Source organism: Bombus pascuorum, chromosome 5, assembly GCF_905332965.1.
Source record: "Bombus pascuorum chromosome 5, iyBomPasc1.1, whole genome shotgun sequence".
Taxonomy (NCBI): Eukaryota; Metazoa; Arthropoda; class Insecta; order Hymenoptera; family Apidae; genus Bombus; species Bombus pascuorum.
Genome location: NC_083492.1, coordinates 16,007,838 through 16,035,686, shown reverse-complemented (window position 1 = coordinate 16,035,686; position 27,849 = coordinate 16,007,838). Strand labels below are relative to the sequence as shown.

Below are 27,849 nucleotides of genomic sequence, written 5' to 3'. Positions count from 1 at the left end.
ACATTTCCCGGAATAGAGATAGAAAAAAGACAAGTAGAAAGAGAAAGATAGAGAGAGAATAATCGTGTAAAGTATCAGTCGTTGTGTTCTGTGTGTTTGTCCCTTCATTCGTGTTATTGTATACGGTGAAACGAAAATTATTTTGTTCACTTACCGGAAGATCGTGTAGCGATGGGGTCACTATTAAATCCGAGTGGGCACGGTCACCTTTTCTCTGAAAATGATGAAGAATGATTTAATCCTAATTTCTCAATTTCATACGAGTTTCAAATAATTAACCATGGGAAGTGAACATGTCATTTTGATGGTGCGTATGAACAACTTAAAAATGCTGGAAACTAATTAAACGATGATGTATTCGTCCATGTAGATGTGTTCACTTTTAATAAAAGTGGTACTATTTTTAATGCATTATGTCTTTCTTACAACAAGATAGAAAAAATATACTTTTTTTATCGATGATTGGTAAAATTTGTTTTACACAGCTGAAAAAACATAATCGTTCGATCATGGAAGAGTTCATTTCGATCTGACCAGATCGATACTATCGTAACTCAAAGCATACCCTTGCCATGGCTACCCGAGGCCTGTAAACCAAATCGTCGAAAGCAGCTCTGTCTTTGCTGTCGACGAGTTCCCTCAGCTCGGTTAGAAGAGTCAGTTTCTCGTGGGTGTTCAGCAGGTCACCTAAATTGACAACCAACTCCTCGATCGTCATTCGACGTGTCCTATAATCAGCCAGCAGCTGAGAAAGTGCAGCCCTCTCGCTTCTCGCGAGAACCACCCTCGCCTTTTCTTCCACCATCGCTGCTGTCGCGGCAGAAACCGTGTGCATACCGCCTCTGTGCCTCCAATCACTCGCAATGCTAAAGAAAATATTAACAATATCGCTCAATCTCCATTTTTCGCTTCAAAATAGCATTTACTACGAAGTTTCGATCGGTTTACTTTCAAAGGACTATAGACGGGGATATTTAAATTGTAAATTTTCATGTCAATTTAAATATTTATGGAAATAACTTTAAAATAAGGGAACGGATGCTATATTGGTGTTATATATATGTCGGGTTAACGTTATAATTAAGGGTAGGGGCCTGTAATGAATCTTCACTGGAATTGGTCATCGTAGTTATACAATCGAGGTAATAATGATTAGCACAAGTGTGGGTATTACAGAATCGACAAGTAACCACGTTGATTAGACGCTAATGACAATGGTCTTAGGTTCGATAACGAATCCGCGGTCAACGGGATAACAAGAATACTTTCTTCCAAAGTCTAAATCGGACTCGTAATTAAAACGTGAAGTATCCACTGATCGTAAAAGACGTTGTTTTCTCGCTAATGAGATCGCACGAGATTGTACCTCTCCGTCACGGTGATGCGGCAGAGGAAAACTATGATGGGTGTGTCTCAGGGCACGAGATCATCGGATTCGTCGAGGACAGCCTCCGCTCGGAAAGTGAGGGAAATAGACGTTGCTGTTAATTGGTTAATTTCTGTGTTGGTGGTTAGAAAAGGATGCTAGCCGTCCTTGAGAGAAAGTTGCTAGCGGGAAGCGTCGTACGTGAGGGAAGCAGATTTCCCGTATCTTCCCGTAGTAGGTGACAGATTTACGGATTGTTAGGATAAAGACTGTTCGTCAATTTGAAGGACCTTAGTTAACTAAATCCTAAGATCTATAGCGGGCCCTCAGGCTAGCTAAACATATATCGCGAATGATGCATCGACATCTGACAATCATCTTGCCCGAAGAATAGGGTCTGTGTTTGGCGAGCCACAGGGCAGAGACCATTGGAATGTTTACTGTTAGGTATCGGTACAATTATTTCTTTTTAGGGTGAGCTATGCAATTCTATACCTCTGTTAGGTAAAACGTTCATCCCGCGAGCGCGGCTACGTTCGGCGACTAGTTGTCGCCTCGAGCCTAAGCTTATTATCTCAAGTCTCGAACAATTATGTTTGGGTTAATTTGTAAAGACTACAGTATTGGGAATTTTCCAAAAAATTCCAAAGAGTCCTTTCATCTCCGACATATATATAAAGGAAGTTTACACTCTATAGTTTGGTTTAAGTAGAATAGGCATTTCTTACGTAGGACTCGGTGGTCGATGATTTCCTGGACTTTCTAAGAGCAGAGGATCGTGTTCGGTATACCTAGAGGTAGGCATGACGATGGGTTGACTCGTGGTGCAAGAATGTGGCACTTTTCCGACATCGCGAATCAACAGAGTCATTCTTTTGTTCGTCTTCAGAATTTCCACTGCCTCGTCGTGTGTTGCTTCCTCGAAATTCTGTCCATTTACTTCGATAATTTGGTCACCTACCTGGAAAGCACGAAAATACAACGTTATATCTTATTTCTTATTTCTATTTTTATATCCTTGTATCATGTACTTCAGAAAATAGAAATATAATAAATTAATAAATTAACACATCTTTCATACTATTAAAGTAAGAGAAATTTGACAAATTACAAGCTGTTACTACTAATAAATTCTCTTCCGTAACAGTAACAAACTTTTTAATCACATCAGTAGAATTTTGTAAATAAATTTTAGAGACTAAAATAGTTAATTTGCCTCAACATTATTATTAAGGTTATTTGATGTATGTGGAATCAAAGAAACGCGTGGGTAAATTGTAAGGTATTGTAAGTATATATATATTGTGAATATTAAAGTACAAAGTGTGGAATACAATGTAAGCTGGTCCAGATCCGCACGCTAGCAATGTTACCCTGAGACTAAAAGAACTCTGAAGCCAACGTCGCACATGTACCGCTTATTCTTTTGTCTATGCGCTATCGATGGCCTCAGCGCTTGAGAAAACCGAAGACCAGATGTAGAGTTTTCTCAAAAGTGGAGATCACTTCAACAATTATAAAATTTTGCAAAAGAGAAATCTATAAGTTACAATTTGTGACTTTTCCTGAATTTTAATTATAACGTTCTATTATAGAATCGTAGTCCAGATCTATTATTTAATAATTAATTAACAGTTTTCTTATATTATATTTTTTTCCTATATAGAAACACGATAGATAATTGATTTTTCTGTCGAAATTCATCGAATCACAATAGCCTGCGAACGAAAATCGGAAACGCCCTCAAGTGCTTGCCTTTTCGAACGCCATCAAATCTTCGCGATCGTTAGCGTTCGCTCGATGAAGCATCATTTCGATCCACTTTCGTCATCGAAGTGCTTGTCGGCGCCGCGCCATTCTAACTCAACGAACTAATTAATTCTTCCTGACATTGAATTACGTAACGAACTAATTGATACCGCTCGTTATTCGTGAACGTCCTGTTACGTCTATCGTATTTAATCGTAACCGCTTTTCTACGGACTGATTGTCTCAATATCGACAGCGAACAAATGACGTATTCACCTATAGGAATTATCGATATAAAAATTACCGTGTGCTTTCTTCTGCTAATTAATTAAACACAACTATTCTGAAGACTTGCGAGTTTCAAGTTATTTCATCGAAGCTTCTCTTCATTTTTAACATGTCGCGCTAATTATATTTATCGTAACAATTTTAAAGGATCCTTGCTAAACCTATAATTCAACAAATACCAAGTATTAAATTTTTAACTTATTTTATCCTGTTTCTATTGTCTTAATTATTATAAGAATCTTTCTTCCTACTTTAGAAACGTATAACTTTTAAGTAACTTTGCCCTGTCTCACTTTCAAACACCTTAACAATCTTTTAAACTACCTACTTTTAAAAATTTCAACTTTGTTACTTCATTCGCAGTATCAGCACGGAAGGGAATAGAAAAAGGAAAAACTTTTCAATTTTATCACCGAGAAAATGGTCTGCTGACACATCGAAGAACCAAGTCTAATAAAAATACAGCGAATCCATTGCATCGAAGGAAGAAATAAAATCTGAGATACTCTTACCAAGAGTCCAGCTCGGTCAGCTACGCTGTCCTTGTCGACCCCGGTCACATAAATCCCAAGGCCGTACTCAAGGCCACCCCTGATCATCAAACCAAGGGACTGACCGGGTTCGATGCAGAGCTCGACCTTCCTCGTCCTTGGACCGTACCTCGAGTCTCGAGGTGGATAAAGCGGAGGAGGTGATGTTGGACGACCTTGACGGTCGATCCAGCTGCAGGACTGCTGGCGACCGGAAGAAGACCACACCGGATGCCCACCTCTACATCGGGGATCCAACGCTGGCCCCCGCACTGTCATACTCAAGGTCCTGCATGATTTCAGCATCTGCAATTAAAATTGCGAATTTGTTCAATTTTGATAGAACACTATATAAATTTTCCGATTTTCCTGTTATTTTAATTGTGTACTTTAATCATATTTCTATTATATTAATTTCATTTTAATTTCCGTATATTTAAGCAAATTTCATTGTAAATTTTTGTGCACAAAACGTGCAGCTAAATGTACAAATTATCGTGAACGAAGATGGCTATCGGATTATCTGGATGCGACAGATTCTATGGAAAAGTATTCATAAAGAGTGTGGGAACGTTTTGAAAATCGGTGGAAAATGGGTTAACGTAGGGTGCGGATGGGCTGAAGTGGAGATTGGGTTAACGTGTGGTGCAAATGGGCTTAAAGTGGTGCTGGAAGAAATGGCAAGCTTGCAAATGACAAGAAGATCGAACTTGAAATTTTCGGAAATTAATATTTTCATGAAATTTGAAAGTTGAAAAAATCGAAATAGGAGAAAGCCCTAAAATTGAAAACGAAGAGACGAGAAATGATAAAATATGTATATAGAGCATAAGGGACGAGAAACATAAAAGATAAAATATGCAGTTCTTGCAGTGTAGAAGAGGTACAGAAAAGTGAAAAGGAATAATCGTAACAGTAAAAAAAGTGGAAAATGCCCACGAAGGAAACTCTTCGGGTTAAAAATGGAGGAAAAATTCCACAGATAAAAGATGCGAGCTTTTAAAAAACTAAGAACAGAAATATAAAAATCCCAAAACGGAAAACAGAGCGACGGATCTAAAAAGGAATACAAAAATTAAATAAAGACGTATCAGAAAAAATAAGGTAAAAAAAAAAAAAATAAAATCAAAAGAATCTCTCAATGCTTAAAATTAACACCAATGGTAAAATAATTTATATCCCAGTTTCAATGAATTTATTTAACCACATCCAGATATGAATTTGTTCCCTCTAACTGAGAAACTTTATTTAAACTGCTGTACGAAAGCATCGTTTACGAGTCTGCTGTACACTAGCTTCGAATTAAATGGAAAATTGAGGCAGGTTATTAATTCCTCCATAAAACGTAATGCCATCAAGGATAATTAACCTCTATTATTGGCCACTCTATTGAGTTCTTATTGACCCCCGGCTACCGAGCTGCATTTATCTTGCAGCTGATAAAGACTCTCTCGCTTGTATAAGTATAAACGTATAGCTGAAGAAAGCGATATAGTAAAATCGGTCACTGATTTAAATTTGCAATTTTCGATGACCGTAACAACTAACTCGACATGTACCGAGGACCATAAGAACTTCAAAGCCTCGTTCAAGGACATACGATATTAACTGAGAACTACTTTTTCCTTTGTAATATAGTAATATAGATATAGTAAGAAAATCAATTTTGAAATAGTTTTGCGCACCACTGTATATCGTTCAAATGCATATATTAACATACGCGGCACGTTCGCACGCTTAACATGCAAAATGAAGTTCCATGCCTAAGAGACGTATTATTTAAACGAGGTTATTGCACTTGATCGAATAAATAGAAACATCAGAGAACTTAGACCATCCTTTGGCCATTATTCAAGCTTCGTGACGGCACTCTTATGCAAAAGAGCCTACGGACACGCATCAAGCAGAAGAAGATTCCTCGCTGACGATGTCAGAATAGATCGCTTATACGTGTTGTGCCTCAACGAACTGAAAGAAATCATTGTTCGTCAAGAGTTTCTTCCGAGGCTACCTTGGCAAGTGAAACAGCCAACAATCGGCGTGTGTACCGCGTCAACGAGCAACAAACGATTTCTATCCCGTTTTCCAGCGAGCATAAAAGCTACGACACTATCGTTGGCATACGATCCTTTGTAGAATTTCCGAAAGATTGCGTCAGCTACGCATACGTGTAACAAAGAGATCGAGTGTTCTCGATCGCGTTTTTGTCAGCCGTTTGACTATCGGAACTGAAGCTTCCAAAAAAGAACTGATTTTGCTATGTTTAATCTTCCTGTGATCTTCAAATTTTTATATTTTCATCTTTTTGCTTTTTTTGTTCGTTTTCAATCAGAATTTATTTTTCTGTAAAAAATTTTGCAGAAAATTTTTTAGGTTTAAAAAAAAGAGAAGAAAGGTATGTAAAATCTGTTATTAATATGCGCGATTGTTCGTTTTATTTTTATAGTAAACATTTTCTTGAAACATTGACAACAAAGCACACACAAATCGAAACACACGTTAACAAAATTAAGATCGCAGTAAGGCTAATATTCTTCTTATTTTAATGTTTAAAGACAATCTTTATGCTTTCATATTTTCATATTTTTCTCAAACTACAATAATTCATTCAAAATAGAAAAATAACATTGGGTCGGAAATGATCTAAAGGATATATTCGGGTTAAAATCTTTCATACTATGAAGAATAGAAAGAAAAATAGTAAAAGGGAAAGTAACGTTACTACCTTACGTAGCGAAGAGATAGAAAGGAGTAAAAAAATTTGAAAAGAGGAGAATTTGTAGAGAGAACGAATTTATGAGGGATCAAACAAGAGTTTCGAAACGGATGATAGAATTAAAGTCGAAGAAGAACATGTAAAAGGAATAAGGTTGGAGCAAATTCAGATCTTCAGCGGAGTCTACAACCTTGGCGCGAATTAAATCAAACTGAAGAGAGAGAATTTCTCACAGAAAGATATACGCTTCGTGTATTAACCAAATCCAGTCGATCTTCAACGAGGATTTTTTCCGAATACGAAATGGTGCTTGAGTCGTTTGATTGACAGCAAAAATAGAAACCTATAATTGTACCTAAATATACGATTCTAGTTGAAGTGGTATAATGAAAAAGGATAAGTATATTATAATATTATGTTGATAACACATGTTGGTCAACGTGGTTTCTCTGTGGTTCATATAATCCATGTTAAATTTATTTTTTGATGGAGAGATACCTTTTTGTATCGATTTAAAAATACTTTAATACGTAAAGTCACGAAAATTTCTATTTGAAGCTTGCCGATTATTCCTTAAAAAGGTAGAGCCACTTTAAATTAATTATCAGTGGCATCTTTAAAAATATTTCTGTGAGTTTCTTAATGTACCACTCCGAATTATATGGAAAAATCTGTGCGATTCCACCATCGATCGAATAGTACTTCTTGTAAGTGCGTATGGAGCTCAAAACATCAATCGTTATCGCTCGCCTACAATTCAGTTTACGACCTCGCTATACATTTCTTTGCTCTGGGCTTAGGCTATAGATTGTAGGCCTATTCTCACGCCAGAAAAGGATAGAAGGAACAATTCGACAGGTATTTGTCGAGGGTAACACGCGTCCGAAGAAAATTGACACGTGTAAGGTCATGAAGAAGTAGACGGTGCGTTCGACGGTGACGCCACTTGGTAGCTAGGATATCGATCTCCTGGCACTCTGTGACGTCACATCCTGCCTATCCTTGACCCAGCCCGAATCACGTCCTTAGGATTCCATGCTTCTGGCCCACGGAGATGCAATTTTGTCGTATCTATGCAAGGCATGTACTTGCGTCAATGGTCTTCCGCCTCCTTCATCACGGAGGACCCATCGAGAACGCGTGGAACTTTTCCGATGAGGCCGCATAAATTACTCTGTCCATGTTTCTGGAATCACAACGCGATTCATCACGCCACGAAAATTAAGCTAATGGCACGCTTTTTGCGAAGCAAAACATTTGGTTGAGAAAGTGAAACGTTTGTCGTTGAAGAAGAGTAACAATATCGATGGACTTTAGACAAAAGCTTCCATTTAAGCTTCCTGGACTGTTCCGTAATAATTTAATTAACAAACAATAGTATTTATGTAAAATATACATAGATTTAAATTTTATGAAAATCTACAAATAAGGAGAATTTATAGAAGTCTTCGAGTTTTATAAATACCTATGTGAAATCTGTCGACAGAATTGATCGAGCAATCCAATAATTCATCCGAAAACTGTAAATCGATGACTAGGTCGTTGTCGGATATTCAGATATTTCGTATGAGTATTAATTGAAGTGATTGTGAGAGATTTTCACTAGAAAGCTACAGATGAAATGTGGTTTGACTACAAAGGAGGCAGAGCCTACAAAAGAGAGAATTTTTTTTAACTTCCAAAACAATGGAATTATTCCAGCTATTTCCTCGTAAAATCGTGCAACGGTCCATGACTCTGTTGCGATAAACGCAGAACGGAAATCGTGTTTCGCGTGTGCATGAGCGATTAAAAAGCCTCACAGATTCTTATCCTTAATGATCCTAGTGGAACTTTCGTACGTGATATTGGCTGAAAATACACAACTACTGTTTGTGTTTTTACAAAATGCATGATAAACATAGTTATAGAATTGTTATATGGGAAACGAAGAACTGCTGATTCATCCGTTGCAATAATCGATGCATAATAAAATGGATATTAAATAGACCGTATCTGTAACTAATATAACTACTATCTGTAACATAGCGATTATTGCATATCGTATTTATTATACAGTACTTATTGTAATATTCCATGGATGAAATAAATTTCTGTTTAAATTCCATTTGCTTAATTAATTTCATAGAAATACGAATTTGCATAAATATTCGAAGTCTAACATAAATAATATAGCAATGTATAATCAGAAAGCCGAGCATGCAACGATTCAGTAGAATATACGCGTCCTGGTCAGCCCTCCTTCATAAAAACATTACACAATATACACATAACTATCCGCACCCGTGATTTTGCATAATGGTTTTTACTTAGCTTACTTTTCTCTCTGTCTAAGTGGATTTTTGTAAACGAAATTTCACTTACTTTCTGAACAGCTAAAAAGCTGAAATTTTAATTCTTGCATCAGCAAGACTTTAGAAAAAAGTCGCTGTTTACGAGCCAAGTTTTAGATTTTCAACGTGTCATATAATACGACATATATTTTTGCATATATAATAACAAAAAATGATTAGTGAACAATCCAAGCGGCTTAGAATTTGTCATATACATGTATGTGTGATACACAAAGGAAAGTAACTTTTTTAATGAAGCATCATTAACGAATTGAATGTTATTATATTATTAGGGCTCATATTAGTTTAGTTTCAAAGTTATCAGAATTTTAATATTTTCAAAGACTGATGTCTTTGATACATCGCAAAGTTAATGCAATGAGTCCATCAGGTTTTTATTTTTAATAATATGAGTTCAACAATTGAGCGGTACCTTATTGTATCATTATCGCGTGTGTTCAACATATACAGGTTTTCCTATACATTATTACTACATTGAATTTCTTAATGATACTTGATAAAGAATATTATTTTTAAAGACCATTTTTTTTAATTTTTTTATTTAAAATTTCCTTCAGGCTATCAACAGTCCACAATTTCTCGCAGCGCAATAAATCAGACGTACAACTAGCCAGCTATGCAACACTAATTATTTCACTTTCATTGGCGTTAAACACGCCAAGATTCGTCGGAAAACGAGACCACATAGCTACGCGTAAATTACGAGGCCATTCAGAAGCTTCCGCGAAGGTTTACAGCCCGCGTATTGCCAAGCAAATTTCATGGTCGTCGTCCGTCTTCTGGGACGAGGGCCAATTAAATAAATAATTCATGAGGTCGAAGAGCAAGCGGGAAATCGTCCAGCCAAGTCGGCTGAAACTCTTTATCGTGTCCTGGCCAGAACTATTTCCTTTCGACGACATCATATACGTCATATAATCCTTTTCGACCAAGTATCACGTGCACATCCCTGTTCATAAATATTAAGAAACTTATGAAGACTTAAGTAAATCCGAAAGATTAGTAGGAAATTATTAAAACTTCTAAATAAGTTATTTCATCCGAAGTATATTGAACATTGTAATAACAATCTCATCAGTTCGATATAACAAAATTAATTCTCTTCTTGTCTACGTATGTGTCTTTCCATCACTTGTTATTTAGCTCCATGCGTGTTGTAGATAATATTACGATACAAATTTAGATTTTGAATAGACTTTGTAATGGCTGACTAAGACCTGTATATTCTACTGAATCGATACACGTTCGACTTTCTAATTATATTGCTACGTTATGATATACATATAACTGCTTATCTAATTTGCTTTCAATTCTTTCATTAATATTTAGATTAGAATTCTATAAAGGGCAAAACATAATTACTAGAATTTGATGTATTATTATGATTCTATCAAGTATGTTTAACAATCTTCGATCGTAATCTTGTATACATATAAAATTCTCATCGATCAATCGTTTTCTTGGTACTTTAGGTTAATTGCTTCGTATGAAACTGGTCGATGTATTAATAGTAATGGACGAAATTAATATTAAAATTTATGTATATTTCACCCTCGCGAGGACGCCACTCGAGTTCCGTCGACAAATCGGGAAGTTGTTCTGATAGTCGTGGGACCGACTATCGGTCTGGTCACTTTCGTGATTCCCGGCAATACTTCTCGATCAATTTCGCTCGAGATAAGCGACCTCGGTCGACGTAGGGGATGGACTACAGACGAGTAAACAAGTTTGGCGACGTCTATTGTGTGGACACCATCGACGATTGATTTCTGCTTCCCTCGTTTCGGTATAACATCTACATTGCTCATTGTCTAATCAATCTAATCATTGAAAGTCTTTTCATTATACAGAGTGTTTTGTTTATCTGGGTTAATATCTTAATTACTCTTGTTACTGCAGGAAGTTGTATTAGGACAAAGTTGATTCAATAGTAGAGAGGATCGATATCACCGCGTTACTCGAATACTTTTCGACTAAACGTTCTTTCGTACATGAAGTTTAATAGCCACGCTGGAGTCGAATTTTTCACATTTCGATGATCTTCACCCGAACGCTCGTAAGTTAAGTCGTTACGAAGGAATTGAGTTACCGCGCCATTGGAGCCGGAAAGTGTTACTTTATCGTGGCTTCGAGGCACGTGGATCAAGGGAATTCTTTGAAAGTATTGCAGTACTATCACGTACATTCACGCGCGAACAGAAAACGCAACACACCATGTAACGAAGCTCTGTCCGTGAATTTTGAACTGTTATTCACAAATTTTGTCACTATACGCTACAAAAATTTATACAGAACTCTCGATGCTCGTATGGTAACTTTATTTTACTTGGAAGGATCGATAAGTATGTATTCTCGATATTTATGGAAGCTCATTCTTGTCGGCGTTGCTCCAAGCGATTTAACTTCCGCTTTCTGGGTTAAGAGTTCCTTAAACAGCTAGCTGTATTATTCTTCGCCGCTGACAAGATACTTTTTACGACTCGCAATCAACGTAAAAATATGGAAGAACAGTGATGTACGTGTGGAATAATGGGTTGGTGGAAGCTCGTGGCGGAAATGACGCCGATCCTCCGCAACAAAATCGGCTCGTAACGCACATTTCCATGACAATCGGCATTTAGCTAGGCACGGATAAAAGATTCGATCACTTTCGCGAATTCTCAAGTGATCTTTCTGGGTCAAGTATTTCCTGCAATAGGTATAAAGGGAGACGAATTTATGGCTGCCTATTCACAGTTCCTCCTGGCGATGAAAATTCATGTTTGTTCAACCTTTTTCCGGTAATTTCAGATAAAAGTAGTTCTCGGTTATTTATGCTTGCCTTATAGATAATCTAAATGTCGCGCATTAAAACTCGAACTACTTAGGCTGCTTTTTACTTCCATCGCTACTTTTACTGTCGTAGAAAACCCATGATTATCAAGTGCGATAGTGTTCACAAAAATGTAAGTTCGAGATAAGAATACAGGAAAGCGAAAAAAAGCAATAAAGATTCGGAAATAAAATTACGCTAAAGGAATTCTAAAAGCTAACGTATATAATAATTCTAATCTTTTTAGAACACCCATTTATCTTTCCTTTAATCTCAAAACTTTTCAGCATATCCTGTTATTTTGGAGTACTACGCAATTTTAAATTGTTATTTGTCACTTTTGATACTCTTTACAACATCTGCTGGATAAAGAACAGACATGAGCTTTAATAAATAAATTAGTATTAACACTTCTACATACTCTGTGTGTCTTTACGTGTATATTCCAGAAAAATAAAACACGAGTCGTTCAGACAATTTTACATTTATTGTTGCTCGCAATATACGTTTACGTAACAATTCCAAACGTATTGTGAATATGCAACGAATATGAAAGCGCTTAAATATTAAAAAATTCCCCAAAGTAAATCCTTCTTCGCGTTAGAGGAAATATCAAGCACTGAGAAAGAGACACCAAGAAAAAATAAAAATAACAATAAACTTATCAAACGGTGAAAAAAGTGGACTATAAAAAAATTCCGTTAAAGCATAAACCCAATCGTCTGGAGCAGGATCTGAAAATAATTATCGATCCGGCGTGGATACGGCGGAGTCAAAAAGGAGTCGGCTTTTTCCGGAAATAGAAAAGGACAGGTTTGATACAGAGTGGCGACGATAACAAGAACCCGAAGAGATATAGAACGGGGAGCAATTTCACATCGATCTATCGTTATTCGTGTGCGAGTATCCCCATAAACGTGCACTCGATGAAACGAGTACGCCTTTTCTTACCAGAATTCCGGCAACGACGGGATTCTGAAGCAGCTTCCGCGGTAGCCTCGTGAATTATGTAGGGAGAAAATAAATGACGGGGATTCTTGCCGGAGGGCGCCGGGACGCCTGGCGCCGAGACGACGACCGAGGAGTCGAGACAGAGACGTTAGGAGAAAAAAATCGAACAGCGCGCGGGCTGAAGGGTAATGGTAATTTCAGAAGTTCGTGAGTGGAAAGCGTGAATTCGTTGTCATTTTTTTCTATTCGACCATTTTTCTTCGACTTTTGTGGCTCAATTCTTGAATGATTGAGACACTCTTTGGAAAAAGCTAAAGGAGTTGTAAATCGTAATACGTCGTTAAGATTGTTTCGGTGAACTGAACAACTCTATTCAAAAGATACAAACATCTTAAATTTACATTGGAACTTATGATTATTTGTGCTTATTGTAGTAAATCAATTTACAGAAATAAATCATTCGTTTTTTGAAAAATCGTCGTTAAGTCGTTAAGTTAAAGTTAAAAATCGTTAGTCGTTAGTCGTTAAGATTTAATATAATTTGTATATCTGTGTAGGAAGCGTACTTCAAATTACTTTTATTAAAATAATCGTCAGTTTTCATTCATAGCAGATTTCGCTAAGTGATGGTAAAATCAAATAGACTTTATCCCTTAAGAGCCTGGATTGCGTGGTGGCACAGCTACTGTCTGACCTTTGACAGACTTTTCTACTGGCGCCGTAGTCTTGTAAGCGAGAAAAGGCCGCGAGACAATAAAGCGGGATTAAGTGTGATATTTCAAGCTAATACCATCCAAATTGATAACATGTTTTTACCAAATGTCAGGATCTTTGAACGCAATATCAAATATTATAATTCTAATTCTTTTCCGGTATTCTTACTCACATTATATTTATTTTAAACTACTAGAAAGTATACACACGTGCTTTTATAGAAATAAAAATATGATTACAATAGATACCCGTTTATTTTCATTGCATCATTTTGATTATAATTGTCTATGCGTAATTTATTTGAGCGCTATAGTTATAGTCATCTATGTACAATTTATGTAAAAATGAAATATTTAATATTTTCTCTGAGAAACTTTCCAATCAACATCAGCTATTTATAACTGCGCTATCACGTCACGAGCTCTGTCCGTCGACGAAATTTCAAGCAACCGTGTCTGAACAGCATTAGAGCGGCTTCGTTTAATGGCACGGTAATTCCCCAAAAAGTCTATTACATCCGTAGTACAGTTCAGAAGTTCCATCTCGCGGTTCGAAATTCCTCGTCACCCTAATGAACTCTGTGGGAAAACGCGCCATAAATCTGGCAAACTTTTCGCGCGCTGTCCACGCTTCTTGCTTCTGCCGCGCCTATCGACCATTACGAAATAACAAGCCACGGCCACCGTTACGGTTTACGACGAGCCACTGCAATTTAATCCGTAGCTCGTTCGAGCGTTTATGTTCGATCGATGTCAGACAAGAAGCAGACCGGAGCCGGATGTCGGTCTCCGGGAGACAGCCTTTCGAAATAGCAAACAATTCCGGAACCCCGTTCATATCACGACGAGTTTTATCGAGAAATCCTTTTCAGGATGATCTCCTTAAAATATTAGTTTGATCGATTTATTTTATAACAACACTCATTAGGTCTTTTCTTTCTTTTCTTTCCTCTTTTTTTTAAATTTAGATTCTAAATAAAAAAAGAAGAATAAAAATAGATTCTAAATAGAGATTTATTTTACTTACTAAATATTACAAGTGTTGTACTTTGGACATTTCGTATTTCCAACATCTGAATATCCTTTCCACTTTTTAAATATTGGCTAATCATTTGTTAACGTACGTATATAATGCACAATTATTTTGATATTCTCTTAAAGTACTTGACATCTATGAGAATAAGATTAGGTCCCTTAATAAATATAAACATTCGTAGTAACAATCGCAAACGAACGTGAGGAAAAACCACAAACGTATTCCAATTCTAGATAGAACGTTTGTATGCAAGCCGACACTGGAATTTGAGCAATAGGACAGTACAAAGTCCGGGGCGGAAATTGGAGCTCGATAGGTGGACCTTGAATCAACGAAACTTCGTTTTGATTACGAGAACGAATATGCGACACTGTTATCCAGTACGAGCAGTGCGAACACACCGGAAACTTAATCCGTGGATTGTCGAACTGGGTCAACCATTTGACCTATCGTGATGATTCAGGAATCGCGGCTCTTCCAATTTCCTGAAGTCATCTGGGTCAAGGTTGCGCCATCTTTTCACTAATTAGACAGTAATTTCTAAAAACACGTAATAAATAATTTCTCCAAATCTCATCAAATATGTAATATATAGACGAAGATAGAATAAATAGACTCTACGGACTTTTTGAACAAGCCGAGAAAAATTGACCAAAGAAAGAGAGAGATCGTGCTTGTTTGTGATTTTGGAGATGATAAATTGCAAAGAGCACCCTCAGACAGTGCACTTTATTTCTATGGATACTTTTCTGTAACTGGGATCTTGTTTATTCTACTAGATTTTTTTTCTTACGCGTTTCTATAGAACGAGGAGCGTAAGTTTCAAGGTCGCGAACTAGTAGAATCACCGATCCGTATCTCTCTCGAGATTGGATTTCACAAACTTTTCAGAAATACAATAACTTCTTAACAGAGGGAGGAAAGGAGGACACCGATATCTTCTCTGGAAGCCAGAGTGAATTTGCGCACAGGCGATGGAATAAGTATCTGTGAGAAGCAGAGAAGTAACAGGCGATAGTTCTCTTGTTTCGAGCCGCGTTCATTTGACGACTTAAACGGGTAGCTTTTCGGCAACTGAACATCTACGTCTTTGTCTTACTTTCTGTTGAGCTTTTATATAACAAATAGTGTTTACTACGGTATTAACAATAGCTCTTTGTACAAGTTGAACCAGTTTTTAACTGCTATGTAACAAACGTAGAAAAATTGTTCATACGCATGTACATGTTCGTATTTTTCACACACATATCCATCCACTACTCTTATCAAATATAATTTTATCTAAAAGATCTAAACTATCCTTTGCCCATCACTGTATGCTACCAATATGTTTTCTCCCTAACAACTTTCCACCATACAACAACAAAATAATTAACCATCCACTGCTCTGAACCATTAAATCACCAAAATTTTCTTTGAGCCAAACAATATTCTATACTCGTGAAAGCTATATCAAAGAAATATGGACGAAGCGAGGCTACAAAGTAATCTAAATACATAATTCTCCACTTCTAGCCAAGTCACTCTCGAGGGTGAAGATATCCGTAACCCTGAAACAGGGTTGAATATATTATTTTTATGGTTCCCAAATAGCGAGATAGCTCGTGCCTAAAGTAGGCACATAGCATCGATAGAGGATAGGAGAACTTGGGCCATGTATTCGAAATTCCGAGGCGGTTTTCACCGAGGTATGTGCCTCTTCACCGAACCAGTCTGATACCCTGATGGGCCATTGTCGACGAGCTTTTGTCTAGAAACTCTGGAGCTACTACGAGAGTATGATGAGCTACCGGATCCAGAGATACCCATCAGAAGCGTTTACACCAGAGATTACTCGTGGCGTGGCTCCGAGCAACGCTTCTTTTCCATCCGGCCAGTCGATAGTACTCACCCTCCCTTTCGCCCTTTTCTCTCATTTTTTCATGCTCGACACCGCGGAATTTCAGACCTCGACGATGGACAAAGAAAGAGAGAGAGAGAGAAAGAGAGACCTGGCGGTCCATCGAACAAAGTCATTGATCGAACCCGTCTCTCCTTTCGGATACATTTTTTTCAGAGGATCGTCAGGGAGCTTCGATTATCAAGCAGGCGCTTCTATTGAGTCGTTCAATAAAATTGTCCCCTTTTACTCTCTACTTCTTTTTCGGTACTATCGTTATCTTTTTGTATATCAATGAGTAATTTATTTTCAAGGTATTCAAGATTTTACACGCTTCTCTTACACAAGATTTACATTGTCATCTTTTAGGTTTAGTAGCAATATCATTTCTTTTTATCTTTCTTATCCTATTCTTTCGTTTCGTATAAAAGACCACGAATTTTGTTTCTGCTTAATCGAGATGAATATCATGTAGGAAAATTTAGGAGGAACCTACTCGCTCATGTTAATAAACAAAACGAAAAATGCAGCAGTAACGAATTTTCAGATAAATTAGTTAATAGAAGTTGCAGGCGAAGCAATCTACTTCTTTCGTTTTAAAAGAAAACCTATAGAGTATTGCCAACCTCGATCTAATAATTTCATAGATGAAACAACGATCGAGCTCCAAGAAATGTTTACCACCGTTTCGGACGCTCCTGTGTCGGCGCTTCTTATAAGAAGAGTTCGTCGAAAATTACGATGTAAAATGTTTAAGCGATATTTCGAGCTAACGTTGGAGAAGGGCTAACCTCGTTTATAAAACACGGTAATATAGTTGAAAGTTTCACTATAATCCTTCGTGATCTCGGACGAGCTTCCAAGTTAAATTAAATAACGCGCTGGGTATCTTTTTGCTCCTTCGATAAAGTCCGAACTGACAAGCGTTTATTTTGGGATTGGGTAGAATTGAACGTCGAAGTTGGAAGTTGGAAGTTGGAGTTCGATTTAAAGCAACGATTCGCAAAGTTGGAAGTACTGTACGTATTCTTGATACGAAATTTGAAATTATGCAAGTCAGGCTGGGAAGAGATGGTATAGAAGCGCGGAGCTTATAGATGATAAGTGACGAAGAACACTTGGAATAATTGAGAACAAAGATCAAAGATATCTGCCGTACTACACCGCCGGAAGCACTCTTTGGCATCAATCGAAACCGATTCAGACAAAACGAACTTTTAAAGAAGAAAGCGTCTCCTATTTTGTCTGTTACTTTCTGGATATTTCTACTGTCTCGTTATGTTTATGCATTTTAAAGCGTATAATCTTCAAATTTTGATCTATTTCAAGGTCGGAATATCTTTTTCTAGCCTTCCTTTTTTTATGAATTGTGATTGAAATTTATTGGAAGATGAAAATGAGATGAAGGATATTTATATTCTAGAAAAGCACTCGAACCGTTCCGTTCGTCAGATAACACTTATCGAAGGAAATCGTCTGCCCCAGCCCATATAATTTAGCTGAGAGCCAGGCTGGTATTTGCGATCGATGGGATGGCTCTTAAGGTCACTCATAAATACAAAACACCCACGATCGATTGCGCACCAATGGTTAGAATGATTTAACACTGATTTTTGCTCGTGATCAGGCACGTAGCCAACGAATCGTGTTTAGGGAAACGTTCCAAAATTCGAAGACTTCGGTACGATATCGGTCCGTATGTGGTAGTCACTCTACATAGAGTCTGTAACGATTGTCATATCAATGCCTACAATCTAAAGAAATAGAATTTCCATATCGACATAAGCAAATTTTTATCAAAGCGTACCACGATAACTCAATCTGGAATTTAAACTTCAAGAATATCGATATCATCGATCATTGATCCAACCCTTGTCGCTTTTATAAAGATCGATGCCTAACTATAAAAATCGAGATCTCTGTGCGACAAAAATTTCCTTGTGTTTGTCATACGATATAAAACATGAGATGACACAATGATAAAATACAACACTACAATGAAAACAACGATCGTTAAAATCTACCGTGATACGATCCGCGCATGCAATAGAATGAGCTGGAAACACGCGCCAGCGCGTGTATGTGTGTGTGATTTATCGTTACGTAAGCCGGGTGATATTATGTTTCTGGTTTGGAAAATGAAAGTATAAACTCACTTTGAGGGCCTCCTCGTGGGTCACCGCCCGGAAGGGTGTGCCGTTCACCTCCAAGATGGTGTCTCCTGGCCTGAGTCCAGCACGTTCGGCCACCGAACCCTCCTCCACCCTCGAAATGTAGACACCCACCCCTGAGAACAATTCACAGACTTTCCATCAGACCGGAAGCTGTCTGGCGACTGGTCCAAGACCAGTGCACGCTATAACCTTCCACCCAGGGCGCGTTCTTTCCAACTTTTTTCCGTACGATCGTACTGAAAATGCACTCGCGATTGAGAAAAATGTGATAGACACGTGGCGGCATTTAAAAACGGTAGCACTTAAATAAATTATTCTTCGATATCGCTCGAAGATTGAATGGAAAGAAGAGTGGCGTGGAAATTATTGATCTATCCAGTCTCTTTTTCCTCCTTTTTCGATTTTTATTCGCCTTTTTTCATATAGGATAGAAATGTTGAACATAAAAGCTACTATGGCAAATCGAATATTTTGAATGAATTATACTTTGGTCAGACCTAACGTTTGTAATAATAGCGAACCATTTGCATGAGTTTAAATTGAATATTTAACACAATTACTAATTAATCGCGCTAATCCTTGCACATAATCAACCACATGGAACGAGTCTCTAGGAAATTCGCAACAAAATAAATTATCTCCAACTGGGTCGCAATCTATTAAACAGTTTAACGTCGAACGTGAAAACTTTTCCCATAATACGGTTGAGGAATTCAATTGAAAAGTGGTACTCGTGTTTTCTATTTTAATGTGCTTTAACGCGCAATGTTTAACTTTATCATGCTAGAGATTTCTTCGCTTGTACTTTCTTTCTCTTATGCTTCTCGATCGACCCTTTCAACCCACTATAAACCAAGAAAAATTCGCGCGAACTGCCAATTGTACTACAATTTTCACATTATTATTATTATGCATAATGCAATTATTAATACTTATTTCCTATCAAAAAAAAAAAATTGAAAATTCATATTTTTCATATCTGATACCAGAAATACGAGAAGCTCTAACGATAAAGAAACAATTATTTCTAAATCATTAATTCCAAATGCTTCGCTATTTAATTACACTGTTAGGAGGTTAATGCATTATTTCTATAAAGTCGTTTTAAAATCGTACGAGGAAGGTTTCGAATTCTTCAATCTTCAAATTGCGAGTAAAGGCACAAAAATTCTCGTAAATAGCAAGCGAAATGCCGCAGAAACGACACGATGAAAATCGAAAGAAAAAAAAAAAAGAGAAAGAAAGAAGTAAAAATAGTATAGTCCCCGAAGCATTTGAATCTTGAGCGCAGACTGTATCATGAGCTGCTTTCGAGGCTCCATAAATCGCGGCTAGGGAAATTGATCCATTAGAATAGAGAAGGGTGGGCCGTTCGTGTAACATGACGAGGTAAAATTCCCATTTTTGATCGCAGCCACCGTCAACGTGTTATATCTCCTCCGAGTCTCTGATGAAAACGCGCCGTGGGCAGAAAATCGGGTTAGCTTCTTGTGTTGATAAGTGAAATAAGATAAATAACGCATAGGGAAGTTTGGTTGCTGTTCTCCTTAGTTAAAATATTTTATCTAGCACTTTAATATTCTAAACTTCAGATATTTCGATATATTCTGAAAGATGAAAATTAGGTCTCGACTTATCTTCGCTAAATATTTTTATTTGAACGAAGAAAGGCGAAGACAGCACAAAAAAAGAATGATAAAACTTTGGTTTTCTTCAATTTCGAAATAACGGATAGCGTATTTTATCTAAGGAGGACAAAGTAAAATCGAAGAGAGAAATAAGGGATGTCACAGAGAAACTTAACAAGGGGAATGAAAGAAAAATAGGTGAGAAGAAAACGAGTGGGAGCACGAGAAGGAGCAGTAGAGTGCGGATGCAGAACAGTGAAACTGCTTGTAAAACAGAGATTACGATTTTGTGCCTGTGCGTGTTCTCTTGTGTCTCGCGAGCAACGTAATAGAAGGGCCATGCAAAACGAGTTTTCTGCGGAAATACGTTGCGATAAGGATTGCCTCTGATCTAGAACTCTAACCACAAGGAAATAAGGAAATGAGAAAAGAGATTACGTATTCCTTCTTCTCGACTTTTCTCTCTTTTTCATTATTTACCTACTTGCTGGGAAATATTCCATTTCCTGGTTATGTGCTTTTGTAGTGATGTATGGAAATCCCAGAATATCATGGTTAAATTGATCGTCTTTGTTATTTCCGCAGAAAGAAGGGAATATTACGACGCACTATATTTATGGTTGGCCTGGCGAATACATTGAATATATTTCTGGTATGATACTTTTCGAGCTCGTGCAACGAGAATTCAATGGCGTATTAGTTAGATGTATGTTTTTATACGATCAAATGTCTTTTAAAAATAACTTTTTCCCTGATAGAGTATTGACAATTGTATACTTTTCTTGCTGGCAAATTTATGACAAACAAAATCTTTGAACGTCCAATTCGTTCGAACGGTTCCTTGCTCGCACAAATTGTTCGATGAGCCTTTTCTTCTTGTAGCGTTTTCAGTTCTTTGAAACGAAGTACGTACTGGTTACAATAAAGAAGCGAAAACGCTTGTTTGTTCGAACTTCGTTTGATCGTTGTATTGAAGTGAATGTATTTTTTTGAAAAATGTTGAAAGATTATTAAATAAAGAACACGTTGAAGATAAAATTGTAATGATCAGAGATGATAGGAATAATTAATTCAAAATAGAGTTTCCCTTTATTCCAAGGAAGACCATGTACATAGAAGAATACTATAGATTCTCGTTAGCCTGAACTAATTAGGCAAAAGTTCCAAGTAACGGTACCGTGGTTGATGAGATTCTACGCCACGTATGTTTCGATGCATTATACATTACACAAATTAGCTGCAACTTAATAGCGATCAAACTGAGCCAGGCGTTTACGCTATCTTTTGTATCATTTTAATTGAATGCCGCACAAGACCGTGTTAATTAGCTCATTAACCGGTATCTAAAATTGCGAAGCGCGTCATAAATCTGACTCCATTCTCTGTTACATGAAGCAACGCGCACAAAACTTTCCTCGGTCATTTACTGAAATAAAAACAAATAAAAAGGGAAATTAAATAGATTTACACTTTAACGACGTATCGCGCCAACATATGTTCTATGTCAAATAATTACTGGGTTGTAAACGTTTATATATTATATATCTATTCAAAAATATATAAAATATTCAAAGTATACTACTCGTTGTAATTTCCATTAAATGAAACAATGTAAATAACGTACACTAGATATTAAATATATTAAATTAATATTAAATATAAATATTAAATAAATAACGTACGTAGATATAATAATGACCAAAGTCTTTTTAATATATTCTTAAGCTTTCGTATCGATATCTTAAATAATTTTTTAAATCGCTCTTCACAAAAGGCCCATCGTTGAAACGTTAATCACAAAACTTTCGAAACACGAGTATAATCCTCGATTCCTGGAATTATAAAAACCAATGTAAATTCGATCTAGAATCTAGGTATCTAGTGCATCATATTGCCAAGAGAAAGAATAAAATATTAAAAATATAGCTCGGAAAAGGACACGGGATTATACTTGCAAAGCACGAAGCATCATGAATACTTAATTCCCCAGATATTTGTCCTGGACAGAGAATAAAACCCGGTCGTATTATTCAGCAAAACTAGATACAATCGATGACCAGTTATTCGCGCGAACAAGGACGAAATTATTATATTCTATACGTGTAAAAAAGAAATAAAGAAAAAAGAACGAAATCTGGCGTTCGGACCAGATGGACGTCGAATAAACTTGGCCTGTTTGAAGCCATGGGAATCTTGTTCCGCTGGTAATTAATCTCTTTCCATGCCAGTAAGCTGAGGAAGCAAAGATTAATCCGGTTGATAAAAGAGATAAGAAGGAACAATGAGCTCGTTACGCGAGGCTCGTGTTGCCCCTGCCGAACTTGTGTCGTCGTCGCCACGGCTTAATAAAACTTCGCCGCGTGTCTCAAGCCCATTTAAGAACTTGATTTCCGCCTTGAGAACGCCCTCTTTCTATTTTCCTTCAAAGACGTCGATGATGAAATATCGACGCGAAGTATACCGGTGCTCTGCCTGCCTAAATACCGACATATTAATTTTCCTTCTTTTTGTACCTTTGTTTTAGCTTTGTAATTTTCTAGCTTTGTTTCAACAGTGTCGTTCCGATTTCATTCTTCTCTGAGTCTCTTTCTTTTCTTTAATTTGTTTTTTTTTTTTTTTTTTGAACGAGATGAATAGAGACGCTCTGAATACTTCGAAATAATCATTATAAATTCGTAACTGCCAATTGTAAACCATTGTTTCGTTGTATCAAAAATTGTCACTTCTGACACTTATAATTAGATGTATCATTTGTCATTTTAATTTTTCAATTTACCTTGAATCCGCGTATGTATCGATTCGATATTTCTATAGTTTCTTTCTTCGCTTTTCAATTAATTTTCTTCGTTTATAACTCAACACGTTACCTTAAATGGGCTTCGTATAATCCTAAAAAATTTCGCATTCGTGCCTGTCCGCAAGAATGTAATGGAAATTACTTGGATAAATATATAAGAGAGATGCGCGTGTGTGGGTATACATGTGCGTTTGTGTGTGCACGTTTTCTTCTATGAATTCATAAACTATGCGCATATGCATCATACACTGTCATGCAACGAAACGCCGGCGTGCTAAGCCTAGAGGTATTCTCGGTTATTATAATTGCGAAGTCCCGACGATAAATCGTCGGAAGAACGGAGCAGACCAGAGAAAGGATTCTGTCTTTATGAACATTCCACGCAAACTTTCGCGAATTTTATCATGGAGAAATGGTCCAGTTAAACGAACAATTCCGTTTTTCCTTATTTTAAACGAAGTTTTTGACCAAATGCAGCATAAAAAATGTATATATAATTTGTTTTTAGAAAATAATAAGCAAGTAATTTATAAACTGCTACAACGAGTATTTAATATTTCATGCTTAATTCTTCTTTGTTATTTCTGCATTTTTTCTTGATGCTCTTTGAAGAGACTGTATCTAAAATCCCTTATACGGGAAAAGAAGAAAACGATGAGAAAATTTCGCGGTAACGTACCGTAGTTCCAGTGATAAAAACGAGGTCATAAGAAGATAAACTCTGTTATAACATTCGACTTTTTACATCGCCACCTTTTTCCTCTTGCTTCCGACTAAACAAAACGTACCACTCGCCCTAGTTACATAACTCATCGCACGCAACTTAAGCTAATAAACATCGGCCGGAAACTTGCTATGTCCTCCACGTTACCCCTCGACGTTTCTTAACTCCTACACTTGCCTCCGATTGTTCATTCTCTTGTAAATCCAAACATTAACGTGTTCGTTATTATAATGGAAGAGAGCATTTATTATATTAAGAAACTTCATAGAAAATAATAAACAAGCTAAAATAGAGAGAATTAAGAAATTTTCAAAAGATATATCATTTTGAGCGATACAATTACTCAAAAATTATATCGCTCTAAATGATAATAATTGATGTAATTTTTGAGTAATTATATCGCTCAAAATGATATATTCCTTGACTAATTGCTACGTATACATATATACTACGTATTACAAAATAATGTCCACATATGTTACACACGTGATACCAGTATACGCGTCATCGATAGCTGACGTGTTAACAGAAAAACAAATTCGATGTGTAAAAAACTAAACCACGTGACGAATTCTCGACTGTGCCAACAGTGAAAAGAGGAATAAAAGAAGTAAGTACATATGTAGCACATGTTTAAAGGCTGAAGCTACTCGTCTTCCTTACTTCGATCTTTTATCATCTCTCGAGATCGAGTCCCCTCGACTTAGCTTAGTCGAAAGGAATTCAGACGACGTTTCCAGGCTAATCTGTCCTTATCACGCGTGCTCGCTCGGCAAAAGAACTCTCGATAATACCAAAACGAGCGAATTCGCGCGCCAACCACGGAGAAATCGCCGATTGAAACGCGTCGAAAACGAGGGCGACAATCGAACCTGCATTCTGATCTTCTCCGATGGGAATTGGTCGCGAGGTCAACTCAGCCACCTGTTCCTACTTTTAACGACTCTTTGACTCGATCAAGCCAGTGACTCGATTTATTGTCACGAGCACTTTACATAAATATTCGATAATTTAATTTAGAGGGCCGAGGATCATAGCGGTGTAACTTAATGCACTGCTAGCTTTCATAAAATTACGTTCTACATTTATTACTATGAAATATTCAATATAACGTTTCAAATTATAAAAACATGTAGCAGAGAACATAGAGCTATAACTTGATTAATTACGAATAGATTCGAATTCTCGAAACCTTGTCTTACACGTTTATAATCTTCGATTCATCATTTGATGCCCACTCTCTATTTTATGTAAATTATTCGAACACTCGAGAAATTAGAACTGGTTTTATATATTCTAGGTTTCTCATTTTATTATCATCGTCCAAAAATTCAATTCCTCTAATTGCATAGAAAAAACGACGAAGATATCTATTTTAAGGGAACTGAATCAACCTCGTTAAACCAACTTCCTACAAATTTCTCAAACGGGGAAAAAATTGTTGGAAGCAAAATTACCTTCTCTAGCTTTTATCCGCATACCGTGCAACCACGTTCCTAATCACTGGAAAATTTCCGTCTCTATATACAAGTACCGTAATGTGGGTCGTTACTTTTGTACAATCTAAAATCGACAGAGAACGAGTCTCTATAGAAAGAGTATCATTCGTCGAACAAAAATTCTGCTCTGTCTTTCTGTTTTATCATTAGCTTCCTTTCTCTTGTGCCACTGGTCGCCCTCTAGTCCCAAGCCCGGCCGATCTGCGCATTACACTTTCATGCGACATCGATCGTTATTCAATGTGTGTATGCATGTATCTATGTGTACATGGACGTGAATACGCGAGTATGAATACTCGAAAACCACGGGGAGATTGGAACGGCCACGAAATTCGCAACGATACAGGAAACTACGCTTGTAATGGCCTTCGTAACCTGTCGAGTGTCTTTGAAACGACCTGTGCAGCACGATGATGGATCGATTCTATCGACTGAATCATTCAGACGTTTATGATCGTTCGCTCATATACTTATATATGATTGCATAAAGTAAATTAAAAATTTAATCTACCAATTTGTCGTTTGAGTTGATAAGGAAATTAAATTTTTTTAATCTGAAACACCTCCACCTGACGATAGAGGCTCGAAATTTAGTTACGTAACGTTTGATAACGAAGTATTCTTGTTGCTCAAAAAATTACGACCCCATTTCTACGACGATGACTTATAAAAAATATTAAAGTACCATAATGTAAAATGCGGCGCATTAAAATAAAATTGTAAATTAATTTGAAAAAGTATTTCTGTTAACGACAGAAATTCGACATTTAATTACATAACGCTCGAAAACGAAATAATTCCATTCTGTGGAGCCGCGTGGTTTCTATCGCGAATAACATGTTAAAAAAAACAAAGTACTAAAATGAGAAAATTGTTTCTGGTTAGGACAGGAATTCGGAATTTATGTATGAAATGTTTTCCTTTCACGAAAAATTCGTGACGCCTCTTTCACAACAAAGGATATGAAACTTCGATTAAATCGATAAACGCGGACAGTTGACATTATTAACCTATCGTCACCTATCAGCCTCTTGCCTTTTCGAAACGGGGTAACAGGCACGATAAAGAGGAAAGGCGAAGAAAATGTTATATATCCCTTGCAGGAGAAACTTTTCTACCAAAGTTAAAAAAATACAGATTCTACGTAGAAAGAGTTCATGAAACGAAACGGTATCATCCCGAGCATTATAACGAAGATGGTAATGTTTTAAAAAAGAGAATTTTCAAAATGAAACAGCAACCTTTGTACAAATATCCTCGAACGTTCTATTTTCCAATAGTACTTCCACAACGTCTCTACCATTTTGAAATATACAGACCGCGGAGAAAGGTGCAAGGAATAGGATGATATACTTTATCACGAGATTACACGTCGTTTTATATCATGGTAGCCAGTAAATCGCATCTATTTTTTTATTTAAAAGAATGCCTACAAGCAAGGCGTCGTATTTCATCCACACAATACATGAGCGAAAAAGAAATAAGAAAACGATATTTCTATTCGCGTTTAACCTTTCACTCTTGGCCAATCAAGCCATTAAAAACAATAATTCAAGACTTAAGTACCCGTTCGTTTGATTGATAAGGCAAAAGGTTGAAGACGCCTAAAAACGAAGATCAGAGGAAGCTTAACAAATCGTTCGATCCGGATAAACGATAAACCGCTGGAAGTACGAGGCTCGATTAAGCGAACCTGTCTCGAATAGCGACCGCAAATCGCAACGAATCACGGTCGTCCAATGGAGCTCTCGTGTATTACTAATCGAGCGGGACTACCACAAGGATATAAATCATATCGATTAACGATCGTCGGCCGATGAGGATATAAATCGTTCGCGTGCAGTCTGTAAAAAATTACGGATCACTGGATAAAGGCACAAGTTCGTGCCTTTAATCACGCTTAACGTAATTTATATCGGTGTTTCAGAATTTTTTCCCACTGCCTACGTATCGTCTTTTTCTCGCGTTAACGACGTCCCTGGAAACGATAAAGCCTCTCTGCAATATTCACCGGCACCGGCCATCTGCGTTATCGCTGTACAAGTTTAATATAGCAAAATTTACGCTTTTCCCGGTATTAAATTCAAGATCACAAGAGTATAAGTATATGTTTTTTGGTTTTTTGACTTTAATCATATCATAGATCGATTTTTATAACATCAATTTTATCATTTCTCTAGTCCTGCTTCTGATTACTGAAACGCGTTATTGTACGGGTGGAAAAATTTGAAAAATTTGATAAGAATCAGTTTTGCTACTAGCCCTTTAATCAGCAATATACTGAACTCTTCCTCTGTAAAAAATGTAACTTATCTTCCCTGCGGTCGTTAATTAGAATCGTTACATCGTGCAAGAAATTTGGTCGATCTAGTTGAGATTATTTTATGAATTTATTAATATCGAATATTGCAATGGAAATTAAAGATTAAAAAATGAAGGTTATTGTCAGTTTGAAATTTCGAGCCATTCGTCTCAATCTCCCAGTGATCTTGTTGCTTTTTGCTTTGTATAATGCTAATGTTCCTTTTTCTCTCTCTTTCTCTCTTCCTTTCAATCTCTTTCACACAGTATCTCGTTCGTTTTGGTTCTTTTTTCCTTACATTCTCTCTGCCTTTTGGTTCGTATGGTTGATG

General features: G+C 36.9%; 1 protein-coding gene across 7 annotated transcripts in view; it reads right to left on the bottom strand.

The window, feature by feature from the left end:
- LOC132906923 (whirlin) overlaps positions 1-27,849 on the bottom strand; it is a 111,351-nt gene that overhangs the window by 46,351 nt on the left and 37,151 nt on the right. For all 7 annotated transcript variants that reach the window (XM_060959564.1, XM_060959569.1, XM_060959566.1 and 4 more), the window contains 5 exons: positions 18,551-18,681; positions 3,916-4,239; positions 2,095-2,327; positions 566-866; positions 155-214 (listed from right to left, as the gene is read on the bottom strand). In XM_060959564.1, the coding sequence (XP_060815547.1) occupies positions 155-214; positions 566-866; positions 2,095-2,327; positions 3,916-4,239; positions 18,551-18,681 (1,049 nt within the window). The remainder of the gene's footprint in view (positions 1-154; positions 215-565; positions 867-2,094; positions 2,328-3,915; positions 4,240-18,550; positions 18,682-27,849) is intronic.